Here is a 13980-nt window from a genome sequence, read left to right as displayed (position 1 = left end):
TTAGAGTTGCCAACAGAAAGAGAGAGGGAAGCAGTGTAGCAGCTTCCAAAACCGAAAGTGCATTCCATAAATGTTTCCAAAGATAGTAACTAGGTGATTGAAATTTCTGCCAAGCAAAATTCTAACTGGAGAGTATGATTGATGACTCTGGGCTATGGAGGTGTCCCATCGGAGAATATGAATTGCGATACACGCAGGGGGTGGGGAGAAAAATCAAGGTCAAGGGTGACAGTGAATTATGTGTCTCAAGAGTTGGCTACACCCAGGCAGTGCTGGCATGTTAACTCCCAATAAATCCTTTTGAAGTTTTGGAAGTTTGGCTCGAGACTCATGATTTAAATGGGGGGTAAGTGCCGGAATCCTGACAGCCAGGTTATCTGCGGGACCACATTAACAGTCCTACAGATCAGAGAGGGAAGACACAATTCTTATCCCTTCCTCTAAAACGCCTCAACAGTAGTAACTGCAGGAGGGATCTTGGACTCCTAGTAGACAATCGTTTAAACATGAGCCAGCAGTGTGTTGCAGCTGCCAAAAAAAGCCAATGCAGTCTTAGGCTGCATTAACAGAGGGAGAGAATCAAGATCAGTTGAAGTATTAGTACCACTTTATAATGCCTTAGTAAGGCCACACTGGGAGAGAAGAGCAACCAAGAGGATTAGGGGACTGGAGGCTAAAACATATGAAGAACGGTTGCAGGAATTGGGTTACCTGCTGTAGTGAAGGTGTAGGGATGACAGGATAGCAGTGTTCCAATATCTAAGAGATTGCCACAAGGAAGAAAGGGGTCAACCTATTCTCCAAAGCAACTGAAGACGGAACAAGAAGCAATGGATGGAAACTAACCAAAGAATTAGAAATTTCCTGACAGTGAGAACAATCAATTAATCAGTGGAACAACTTGCCTCCAGAAATTGTGGGTGCTCCATCCCTGGAAATTTTAAAGAAGAGGCTGCACAGCCATTTGTCTGAAATGTTATCGTGTTTCCTGCCTGAGCAGGAGGTTGGACTAGAGGACCTCCAAGGTCCCTTCCAACTCGGTGGTTGTTGTTGTTGTTGTTATTAATATTGCCTTCTGCTGGGAGCTGGGAAGCCTGCCTTTTTCGTTGAACCCCCTGCCCTAGGCAACCTTCCCCCTAAGTTTGGCAGATCTCCATACTTTTAGCCTTGGGTAAGAATAAAATGACAGAGTTGGAAAGGACCTAGGAGATCCTCTAGTCCAACCCACCTCTCTAGCAGGAGTCCCTATACTATTCCAGACGAGTGGCTGTCCAGTCTTCATTCGAAGAAGAGCAACTAGGATGATTAAAAGGCCTGGAGACTAAAACATATGAAGAACGGTTGCATGGCTAGCTAGAGAAAAGAAGGACCTTGGGCGGGGGGGACACACAGGGTAGCAATGTTCCAATATTTGAGGGGCTGCCCCAAAGAAGAGGGAGTCCAGCTATTCTCCAAAGCAGCAGAAGGCAGGACAAAAAACAACGGATGGAAACTAACCAAGGAGAGAAGCAACCTGGAATTAAGGAGAAACTTCCTGACAGTGAGAACAATTAACCAGTGGAACAACTTGCCTCCAGAAATGGTGGGTGTTTCATCACTGGAGGTTTTTAAGAAGAGACTGGAGAGTCACTTGTCTGAAATGGTATAGGATTTCCTGCTTGAACAGGGGGCTGGACTAGAAGACCTCCAGGGTCCCTTCCAGCTCTATTCTGATTCAGTTCAGCTTAGCTCAACTTAGCCTTGGTTTACTACATGGCAATGTAATGTATTTTTTTTTTATATGAAAGGCATCCAGATGTTTTGTTTCCCCTTCTGGATGTGCAGGAGCCAGATGTCGAGTATATCTAAATCCATGCAGGGATTTCTGTTCCTAAGATACAAGCGATCCTACCTCTCTTTCTTTCGATGCACCCACACGCAGGACTAACCGACCCCGGTTTACTGGCACCGAGGAAGACGTGCAATCGTGTAAAAAAACCAACAACAACGTACCTGCGGTCTCCATTGTTAAATGATCCGGGTTGAAACAGGAGTCCAGGCAGCCGGTGGCCGACGCGATGGGCGGAGAGCTTCGCGCGCGGCTGGCGCTTTCCACTTCCCCGCCATCTAAGAAGTTATCCACATAATCCCTACGGAGTTGGGAAGAGACGAAGAAGAGACCAAGAGGGCAAACATGTTAGGTGGGAACAAACAAAACAAAACAAAACAACCCCAAGACTACAGGCAGTCCTTGACTTATGACCACAATTGACACCTCCCCCCAAAAAAATTTCTGTTGTGAAGTGAGACTTCGATGAAGTGAGCTTTGCCCCATTTTATGAACTTTCTCGCCACCACTGTTAAGTGAATTGCTGCAGTTGATGAGTTAGTAACCCGGTTGAATCTGGCCTCCCCCGTCGACTTGGCTTGTCAGAAGGTCGCAAAAAGGGATCGCGTGACCTCTGGGCACCCCGCCGTCGTCATAAATATGAACCAGCTGCCAAGCATCTGAATTTAGATCACGTTATTGTGCATCTACGCATCTGCTGTGAAAAACGGCCATAAGTCACGATTTTCAGTGCCGTGGTGGACTTTGAACGGTCACTGAACGAACTGTTGTAAGTTGAGGACGACCTGTAGTTTTCACAGTCTTCCACACTCTGCAGTCCTACTAGACTTTGTAGGATTAAATCAAAGATTAAACATTTCCATCTATGGTAGACCTGGCCATTTTATATCCCCTGCTCAGGCCACATCCTTGTCCTTTGGTTGTCTCTGTCTGGCATGAGGTCAATTGGAAATCAGAAATCAAATGCAAATAGCAATAGTGCTCAGACTTATATACCGCTTCACAGTGTTTTACAGCCTTCTAAGCCGTTTACAGAGTCAGCCTATGGCCCCCAACAATCTGGGTCCTCATTTTACCCACCTTGGAAGGATGGAAGGCTGAGTCAACTCTGAACCGGTGAGGATCGAACTCCTGGCAGTGGGCAGAGTCAGCCTGCGGTACTGCATTCTCACCACTGTGCCACCACGGTCCTTCCTTCCTTCCTTCCTTCCCTCCCTCACTCCTTTCCTCCCTTTCCTTCCCTTCTCTCCTTCCCTCCTTCACTCACTCACTCCTTTCCTCCCTTCCCTTCCCTTCTCTCCTTCCCTCCTTCCTTCCTCCACTCACTCACTCCTTTCCTCCCTTCCCTTCCCTTCTCTCCCTCCCTCCCTCCTTCCTTCCTTCACTCACTTACTCCTTTCCTCCCCTTCCTTCCTTCCTTCCTTCCTTCCTTCCTTCCTTCCTTCCTCCCTTCCTCCCTCCCCACTTATCACTTAGACTTATACACCACCTTCACAGTGCTTTTACAGCCCTTTCTAAATGGTTTGCAGAGTCAGCCTATGGCCCCCAACAATCTGGGTCCTCATTTTACCGACCTCGGAAGGATGGAAGGCTGAGTCAACCTTGAGCTGGTCAGGACTGAACTGCCGGCAGTGGGCAGAGTTGGCCTGCAATGCTGAGTTCTCACCACCACGGTCCTTCCCTCCTTCTTTCCTTCCTTCTCCTCCCTCCCTTCCTCCCACCCCACTTAAGACTTATAGTGTTCAGCTTGTGACCAGAACTGGGGCCAAAATTTTTGTCGCCAAGCAAGGAGATTGTGAAGTGAGCCGTGCAACCTTTCTTGCCACGGTTATGAAACAAATTACCCAGCGGTTCTTAAGTGAATTATGCGGTCCTTAAGCAGATCTACTTTCCTCTGTTCCCTTTGCTTGTCGGAAGCAAACTGGGGGAGGTTGAAAATGGGGATCGCAAGATAAGGGTCATAAATACCTATTGTTTGCCAAGCGGCTGAATTTTGATCAGGTGAACCACTGCGAGGGTTCTGAGTTTGGACCGGCCATAAAGTCGCTTTTCTGAGCACCACTGTAACTTTTAAACGGTCGCTGAATGGAAGGCCGTAAGTCAAGGACTACCTGCGTTCTACCAAATCCTGACTTTAGCAAAGGTGTGCGTGTGTGTGTGTTCATTTCCTTATCCTGGGTCCCTCCTTTCAATTGCCCATATCAAGATTTCTGGATTCAAACCCCTTAAGGATTTGGGTCAAAAGCTCCATCGGGATTCATGCCTGGCTGCCTTATGGCCAATGACACCAGTCATTATTCTCTGGCCAGCAGGCGGCTTCAGGGGGGAGGACGTACTTCTTCCTTCCGAACCGCGTCTGTTGGGTGAAGTAGTCGTACCGCTCCAATTTCTTCCATATGTAATAGTATTCCACGCACTCGCCCACCGACCGAGTCCGGACCTGCAAAAAACAAGAAAAAGGGAGAGTGGCTGTTTGAAAAGACTGGACAGCCACTGGTCTGAGATGGTCTAGGACAGGGGTCACCAACCTTTTGGACCTCAGGGATCGCCGACCTCATTATTTTAGATCCCAGGGACCGCTAACTGGTTCTGTGGGCGTGGCCTAATTTGTGGGTGTGGCTTGGTGGTCATGTGACTGGCTGGGCATGGCTGGTATGTAAATATTATAAATATTGAATTTTTTTTCATAAAAAAGAGAGCAACTTTTACCCAAAATCAGGCAAAAGCAGGCAGGCAGATTGAGTTGCTCACAGAATCACAGATTTCATTCAGAGATCTATCTATCTGCCATCGGCTAGCTCAGTCTGTCACATAAAAATTTGCTTCCAAGCAAACTCATAAAATTTGCTAGCAAGCAAATTCACAAAATTAACTCACAACACACCATGTATGTAAATATTGAATTTTTTTTAATTAAAAAAAAAAAACAATTTTTACCCAAAATCAGGCAAAGCAGGCAGGCAGATTGAGTTGCTCACAGAATCATTCAGTGATCTGCCATCGGCTAGCTCAGTCTCTCAAATTTCCTTGCCGTGAGTCTGCACTGAATTTGCTTGCAAGCAAACCTTCAGTCCTAAGGGAAGCAGAGCCGAAGATCTGAAGACTAGCTAGAAAGCAAAAAAATCCAACCATTTCCTGCTTCCTAGCTAATCTAAATCTCCCGGCACAGCAGAACAGATGATGGTCGGAAAAAGGAAAAATTGCAATTTAGCAGGCAAGTTTTCCAGGTAAGGAGTGAGTGGGCGGGGAGGGTTCCTGCGGGCCATGTGGGCGGCGCAGCCTTGTGTTTCTGCGCAGCCTGGATTAACTGCTTTGTGGAGGGTGCTCTCGGGGTGAGATTTCTCTGTGGCCCACCAAAATTTTCTCAAGGCCCACCAGTGGGCCGCGGCCACTGGTCTAGGATCTCCTAGGGGGGGTTGGGCTAGAAGACCTCCAAGGTCCCTCCAAGGTCCCTTCCAGCTCTATTCTGACCGGACTGAATGGAAGACCGGCCTTCTTCAGACCTGCTAGGAATGGGAAACAGATACCAGGGTCTTTTAAAATGTACTTTCTTTTTATCCCAGCCAGGTATAGGAAGCCTCCTGTAGCCTTGATAGGGTAACAAGGATCAGTATAAGAAGATGAGTCTTTGAAAGACTTGTGATGACCTGGTTTACAACTACTACGACTTCTGACTGTATCAGGCAGGCTCCATTATGGTCGTATGTCAAGGGATACGTCAGCATTCCGAGCAATGCACCTCATTGAAAGCAGGACTCTTGAGGTAGGTAGATTCCTCTAAGAACAGGCTTATTGGATACATCATATCGGCAATAGCCAGAGGTAGTATTCAGCTGGTTCGGACTGTTTTGGCGTACCTGTAGTGGTAATTTTGGCCAGTTAGGGTGGCAGAGCGGATTGCTGCGCCTCAGCTGAGCTAAAAAAAATAGCTCAGGCGATTTTCGAGTGCTGTGCGCGCACAAAGTGATCTTTAAGTGCTGCATGCGCACGCACGCACGCAAAGCCTGCAGAATCGGTAGCGCTCAATTTGGAATCCCGCCACTGGGCACAGCCGGTGAAAACCAACTCTGAAAGTTCCTGCAGTTTTCATCCAATTAAAAGATTAGTACTTCTCTCCTCCCCGGTGTCATCAGTCACACTGTCCAATGAATATGGCTGGCAGGCTGCTCTCCTCCTTCACCAGCCACCTGTTACGATGACCTTGGTTCCCACAGGAAAACTTTTTGTTTTGACTGTTAGCCAGGCTATCTACCCTTCCCTCTCTCAGGCTTAGAGCAACTGTGAGGCAGGACAAGATGGCTTCAGCCAGGTTCGCTTCAGAGCTGATAGGCTAACTGTATTCCAATTTGGCATTCTGTTATATGGGTAGTCCTTGGCTTACGACTACAACAGAGCCCACATTTTCCATTGCTAAGCAAGACAGTTTTTAAGGGAGTTTTGCCCCATTTTACAACCTTTCTTGCCACTGTTGTTAAGTGAATCAGTGAAATTGTTAAGTTAGTGACCACAGCTGTTAAGTGAATCTGGCTTCCCCATTGACTTTGCTTGTCAGAAGGACGCAAAGGGGGATCACATGACTCAGCGACACTGTAACGGTCATAAATATGAGACAGTTGTAAAGCATTCGAATGTAAATCACGTGACCACGGGGGTGTTGTAAGTATGAAAAATCACAAGTCATTTTTTTCAGTGCTCTTGTAACTTCAAACGGTTACAAAATGAATGGCTGTAAATTGAAGACCACCTATACAAGGTTTAATGTTTTAATGTCCACCGTCTGACAAGTAGTCAGAGTGCAAATTACCATAATCAATAAACAGTAAATGAATAACAGTAACTGTGGTTTGTTAAATCAGGTTTAGCATGATCTGCTGTAGCCACGAAAACCACTTTGGAAACCTCCAGGGCTAAAAAGTAGAACAGGACAGATTGAGATAAATGAATGTGGTTTAAAACAAAAACAAAAAACTATCTGTAGTACAAAAACCTTTTGAAACCAGGCTTATATTCCCTGGAGGGAGGGGCCATTACGTTGCATCCTTTCTCCCGAGTCGCCTGTGCTGCTCCAGCTGTTCTCTTCTACAAATCCTCCTGCGCTTATGCGCACTTGGCACAGGCTCCTCGGGAACCTCCTCATCACTGCTGCCAGCCCCCACAATCTCTGAAGGCAGCAGTCCACTCCCTGATGGTCCTGGCCCCTCATCTGAGTCCTTGCTCTCCTCCACCGTCTGCAGCTGCTGCCGGCTAACCACAACAACAGTCCAGGTTTGAGGCCAGAGTACCACACAATGGGGTGAACTCCCATTTTCATCCCAGCACCTGCCAACCTAGCTGTTTTAAATCACGCAAATGCGAGTAGATAAATAGGTAGCACTTCAGTGAGAAAAGTAACAGTGTAGTCCACAACTTACGACCATTAGACTGTGATGTTTTTCTGTGTGTCGTATATGTGTATGTGGATATATGTGTAATGGTTATCTTTTGAGAGCTGAATGCAACAAAATTTCATTTTAATGTATGCCGATTAGTGTACATTCAAAGTGACAATAAAGTTTCTATTCTATTACTATTCCTATTCCATTCCACTCCACTCTACATTCTATTCCCATTCCTACCCTACCCTATTCTTAGGTTTTAGCCACTGTCCCATGTTACAACACAAAAAAGTGACTTACAGCTGGTCTTCGAGTTATGACCGTCACAGCATCCCCCAGAGTTACGTGATTAATATTCTGGCATTTGGCAACCAGCGTGTATTTATGACAATTTCAGTGTCCCTCAGTCATGTGAGTCACTATTTGTGACCTTCCCAGCTAGCTTCTGACAGTCAGGATCAATGAGGGAAGGTGGATTCCCTCACTGACCCTTTAATGACCCTTTGATTTACTTAACAATGGCAATGATTCACTTAATAACCGTGGCAAAAAAAAAAAAAGGTGGCAAAATCAGGCATGGCTCACTTAAAACCGGCCTTGCTTAGCAATTCTGTGAAGAGACAGTTCCCTCAAGCTGGGGCTGCTTCAGGGATGGCCTGTCATGTAGCCCACAGTTACCTCAGAAACCCGCAGGTAGGATGTGAAAGAAATTAAACCTCCAGGTATCGGGCTGGTTTTGAAAGTGGGCATGTGTTCCATGACACCTGAGAGCATAGAGAGAGATCCATGTAAGCCAGTAACATTCCTAACCTTGTGTTCTGACCCAGGCTTTGTAAAACACAATGAAACACAAACTTGTTTTAAAAGCAAAGCCTATTTTAATGCAATGCTGGGAATTACTTGCATTCCCAGCCAGAACTAATCTTAAAACAGTTCCCCAAACCACACACCTTTCAGTGCTGTGGAATGCTGCCAAAAAACAGAAGTATCCAAATGAATTATAACAGAAACCAACCGAAGTACCAGAAAAAACTGACCAGAGTACACAGAGCTTCAAGGACTCGGAATCTATCAAACTACTTTGCTTCCTGCAAAGATGTCGTCATCGAGGTCTGACTTTTATCCCTTATGGGAGGGGCAATCACCTCCCAGCCTTACTCCCGAGTCGCCCCTTCTGTTTCAGCTGCTCTCGCCTTCTAGCAGCTCTGTGCACACACGTATTGGGAGCAGGCTCCCCTGGATCCTCTGCTTCGCTGCTGCCAAACTCCGAAGGCAGCACTCCACTCCCAGATGGTCCTGGCCCCATCCCTACATCAGACGCAGGAGTCTCATCCGAGTCCTCTCCAGACTCCCTGACTGGTCCCCTTTCTTCCTCACTGTCTGACTCCACTGCCGTCTCCACCGTCTGCCGGCGAACCACAACACCTTGGGCCCCTGAAGGGGTGTTCAACCTTGGCAACTTTAAGACCTGTGGACTTCAACTCCCAGGATTCCCCAGTCACCATGGCTGACTGTGGAGGCGCATGGCTTAGTGCTTAAGGTGCTGGGCTTGTTGGCTGGAAAGCCCAGGTTTAAGACCCCAGCGCCATGTGATGGGGTGAGCTCCTTTCCCTTGCCCCAGCTCCTGCTAACTTAACAGTTTGAAAGCGTGGTAAATGTGAGTGGATAAATAGGTACCACTTCGGTGGGAAGGTAACAGTGCTCTGTGAAGTCATGACTACACACAGCTCAATGACCTTGAAACAGAGATGCGCACCACCCATAAAGTCAGTTGTGACGAGCAGAGTCAAATCCACATGGCTGACTGAGGAATTCTGGGAGTTGAAGTTCACAGGTCTTAAACTTGCTAAGGTTGGACGCCCTTGGTCTAAATTGCCATCACGATGCCCAAACTTGCCAGACCATGCAAGAAGGTAACAAGGGGTAAGAAATGAAGTCAGCCTCCTGCAACCTAGCCTTTTCTTCTATACCTTTGCAATGGAGCCAGAAACAGAGGTGTGCTGCTGCAGGTTCGGACCGGTTCACCTGAACTCCTTGTTCCGATTTTGCACGGTTCGGAGAACCAGCAAATCAGATCACCAGCTGGCCCTGCCCACCTATTTTTTAGGCTGTTTTTGGCCATTTTGGGGGCAAAAATCGGCCTAAAAACAGCCTGAAAATGGCCTGTTTTTTTTGGACTTTCAGGCTGTTTTGGAGGCCATTTTCAGGCTGATTTTGCCCCCCGAAATGGCCTGAAAACGGCCCAAAATAGTCTGTTTTTAGGTCTGTTTTCAGGCAGATTTTGGCTGGAAAAACAGCCCCAAAAGGGTCTGAAAACAGCTTGAAAATGCCCCCAAAACAGTCCAAAAAACAGGCTGAAAAATGGGCGGGGACAGGGCCAGCCAGTGTTGGGATTAGCCCCGCTGGGAGGCGGGGCTGGGTGTGGTGACTGACATCGCCCATCCAGTCACATGACCAACCGGCCACACCTACCCAGCCAGAGAACCGGTTGTTAAAAAAATGGCAGCCGCCCCCTGGCCCCAATCCTACTTGAGACTCACCTGCGCTCACAGAGGACCTACAGATACCTGGCTTCGTTTTGAAAGTGGGTGGCTTTCAAATTACCTTGTTGGCTTGAATGAGGTGGAAGTTTTTTCCATGCACCCGGAATCCATGTTCAAAGTTCCTGCATTCTTCTTCACTCCAGGCGCAGAGCTCATCTGTAAGGGGGAGAGATAAAAAATCAGGGGAAAAAAATGTCAGCCCTCCAAGGTAGGCCAGGTCAGGAAATAACGACTCCCAGAAATACTAGAATTTGACTTTATCGCTGTAAGTTAAGAGAGCAGAATCTTGAAAGCCATCAAGAAGAATTAAAGCAGGACAAGCAAACTCCCCCCCCCCTTATTTTCTTGCCCTAATATTACATTTTACTGACAGTAGATGCAGTCGGTCTCTAAATGGTCATTTTTGTAAAGGTGGTTCTCGACTTACAACGTTTGTTTAGTGGCCATTCGAAGTTACAGTGGCACTGATCAAAGTGGCTTATGGCCATTGTTCACACAACTATTGCAGCAAAATTCAGGCGCCTGGCAACTGACTCATATTTATGACGGTTGCAGAGTCCCGGGGTCATGTGATCACCTTTTGGGACTTTCCGACAAGCAAAGTCAATGGGGAAGCCAGATTCACTTAACAACAATTATTCACTAACTTAACAACTGCAGTGATTCACTTAACAACCCTGGCCAGAGAGGTTGTCAAATGGGGCAAAACTCACTGAACAACGGTCTCTCATAGCAAAAGAAATTTGGGGGTTAATTGTGGCCTTGAGGATTACAAGAAAGGAAGGAAGGAAAGGAAGGAAGAAAGAAAAAGAAAGGAAGGAAGGAAAGAAGGAAGGAAGGAAGGAAAAGAAAGAAAGGAAGGAAAGAAGAAAGGAAGAAAAAGAAAGAAAGGAAAGAAAAAAAGAAGAAAAAGGAAAGAAAGGAAAGAAAGAAGAAAGTTACACACACACACACACATATATGTTTTCTTAAGTTTTCGCGGGTACTTACATGTATGGTATTCAGCTTTGTTTGGGTATTTTCCCATGTCATTATAGTTGTGCTTTTAAAGTTGTAGCAACGTTTCGGCAAAATCTCATCTGCCATCATCAGGCTTCTGTATTGTGTTCGTCTGTGTATAGTGTATAGTGTGTATAGTGTGTATAGTGTTCGTCTGTTCGTCTGTATAGTGTTCGTCACAGACGAACACAATACAGAAGCCTGATGATGGCAGATGAGATTCTGCCGAAACGTTGCTACAACTTTAAAAGCATAACTATAATGACGTGGGAAAATACCCAAACAAAGCTCAATACCATACATACATGCATACACACACACATACACACACACACACACACACATACATATGTATAGATAGATAGGTAGGTAAAGATAGATTGACAGATAGATAGATAGATAGATAGATAGATAGATAGACAGACAGACAGACAGACAGATAGATAGACAGATATTCTCTATAAAGAAAAAGCATCATAGCTAATTTTCCTAAACTTTTAGAAACTAGAGAACTCCATGTAGTGTCAGATCCGTGTATCTGTCATTTCTTCAGTGGAAGAAGAAAAGTTTGGGGGGAGGCTGATAAAGAAATCCTTTCTTGATGTAACCTGAATATATTTAATCTTATATCGAATTTTGTATAACCCACACATGATACGATGGAGGGAGAAAAGCCAGATGGCCAGAACTATAGCCTCTGAGAGGCACAACCAGGAGATGAGAAGGTCATAAAAATTCCACAGTGAGATTGTACTTTGGGAATCTCTTGAATAGTTTGTTCTAGCAAGACGGGTGGGGAGGAATTAACATACTGGCTTTTGTTTCACTAAATACACATCGAGGATAAGGGGAGGGGTTCTAAACTCCCTTATCTACCCCTGTATGCCTGAGAGACCTCAGACGCTGCTTTGAACTCCTACAGGGATGGTCTCATCTCAATAAAGAATTCCTCTGTGATACGTTTGGATACGTTTTCAGAAGTTCATTCTTGTTGAGTGAATGGGAAAAGTTCCGTAGCCTGACATGTAGATTTTTTTTAAAGCTGTTCAATAACTGAGGCAGATGATTTTTTATTTTTTTTTAAGGAGAAATATATTTCAATCCCCAAGCGCTGACGGATATTTTCATCTGGTCTTGCCGGATCGTTCTGCAACGAGATCCTGACTTTATTGGAAGTGACTGCATTTAATTGTTGCATTGATCCCTGATCCACGATTCTTTCTTTCTTTCTTTCTTTTTAAGGCCGGAGGCGTACGACTGCCTTGGAAACGCTCTGTCCTTCCACTTTCGCACAAAGTGCACGAGCTACACAGGAGTTGCTTAGCAAGATCTACTGAAAGGGGAAGAGGAGAGGTCACAAGGATTCTAGCAACCGGATTACAGCTGGTCCTTGACTTACGAGGAGCCCAAAATGTCTCTTGTTAAGCGAGGTGTTTTTGTTTTAGGCTTTGCCCTCGTTTGATAACTTTCCTCGCCATAGTTCTTAAGTGAATCACTACGGTTGTTAAGCGAGTCATACATTCGTTAAGGGAATCTGGCTTCCCCCATTGACTTTGTTTGTCTGAAGGTCGCAAAAGGGGATCACGTGGGACATTGTGACCACCGTAAATGTGAGCCAGTCACCAAGTGTCTGAATTTTGATCATGGGGATGCTGCAACGGTCGTTAAGTGTGAAAAAATGGTTATAAGGCACGCTCTTCAGTGCCGTTGTACATTTTGAACGGTCTCTAAATGAACTGCGTTAAGTACGGGTAGTCCTCGACTTACAACAGTTCACTTGGTGACCATTCAAAGTCACAATGGTGCTGAAAAAAGTGAGTTAGGATCATTTCTCACACTTGTGGCCGTTTCAGCATCCCCATGGTCACAGGATTTGCATTTGGATGCTTGACAGCTGACTCACATTTATGACGGTCAGCGGTGTCCCGGGGTCATGTGATCACCTTTTGGGACCTTCTGACCAGCAGTGTTAATGGGGGAACCACATTCACTTAACAACTGTGTCACTAATTTAACAGCTGCAGTGGCTCGCTTGACAAATGTGGCAAGGAAAGTCGTAAAAGGGGGCAAAACTCACTCACAGGCTCCATTGTGGTCGTAAGCCGAGGACTACTTGGAAAATAGATCAGAGAAGGGGAAAAAAATGCTGCTGCTTTTGGGCTCCAGTCTTCCTCTCCTTATTCTCAAGGTTTTCATGATGATTAGGGGACGGGAGGCCAAAACATATGAAGAACAGCCACAGGAAACCTAGACCTAGAAAATCCAGAACTACGCCACCTCCGGTCCGATCTAAGTATAGTACATAAAATCATACGTTGCAATGTCCTACCTGTCAATGAATACTTCAGCTTCAACCATAACAACACAAGAGCAAACAATAGATACAAACTTAAAGTTAACCGCACCAAACTTGATTGCAGGAAATACGACTTCAGCAACAGAGTGGTCAATGTCTGGAATACTCTACCTGACTCTGTGGTTTCTTCCCCAAACCCCAAAAACTTTAACCTTAGACTGTCTACTATGGACCTCATCCCTTTCCTAAGAGGCCTGTAGGGGGCGTGCATAAGCACACCAATCGTGCCTACCGTCCCTGTCCTATTGTTTCTCTTATTTTTCTTATACGTATCTATCTCATGTATTCAAAACTTTATTTATTCTTATACCTGTACCTTGTAAGCGATTGACAAATCAAATAAATACTAAATACTAAAATACTAGGAATTGGGTATCAAGGCTCAAGGTTGACTCAGTTTTCCATCCTTCCGAGGTGGGTAAAAAGAGGACCCAAATCGTTGGGGGAAACAGGCTGACTCTGTAAAACTGCTTAGAGAGGGCTGTAAAGCACCATAAAGCAGCATATAAGTCTAACTGCTATGGCTACGTCTAGATTAATGAAAAGAAGGACCTGGAGTGACATGAGAGCAGTCTTCCAGCATCTCAGGGTTTGCCACAAAGAAGAGGGAGTCAAGCTATCCTTCAAAGCACCTGAAGGCAGGACACGAAGCAAGGGATGGAAAGTAATCCAGGAGAAAAGCAACCCAGAACCCAGAAGAAGAAATTTCCTGTCAGTTAGAACAATTAACCAGTGGAACTACTTGACTCCAGAAGTTATGAATGCTCCAACACTGGATGTTTTTAAAGAAGAGATTGGACAGCCATTTGTCCGAAATGGTATACTATAAGGTCTCCTGCTTGAGCAAGGGGTTGGACTAGAAGACCTCCAAGGTCCCTT

The 13980-nt window shown here is 45.7% G+C and overlaps 1 protein-coding gene across 1 annotated transcript in view; it reads right to left on the bottom strand.

Annotated features, from left to right (window-relative positions):
- MIER2 (MIER family member 2) overlaps positions 1-13980 on the bottom strand; it is an 84754-nt gene that overhangs the window by 1583 nt on the left and 69191 nt on the right. Inside the window, 3 exon segments of the mRNA XM_026687083.2 lie at positions 1993-2129; positions 4165-4268; positions 9808-9902. Coding sequence (XP_026542868.2) covers positions 1993-2129; positions 4165-4268; positions 9808-9902 — 336 coding nt within the window.

The sequence above is a fragment of the Notechis scutatus genome, chromosome 1, assembly GCF_049901735.1.
Source record: "Notechis scutatus isolate UNSWTSFEM ecotype Mainland chromosome 1, rNotScu1.2, whole genome shotgun sequence".
Lineage (NCBI taxonomy): Eukaryota > Metazoa > Chordata > Lepidosauria > Squamata > Elapidae > Notechis > Notechis scutatus.
The sequence above is the reverse complement of the archived record's forward strand: the minus strand, read 5'-3'. Positions and strand labels throughout refer to the sequence as shown.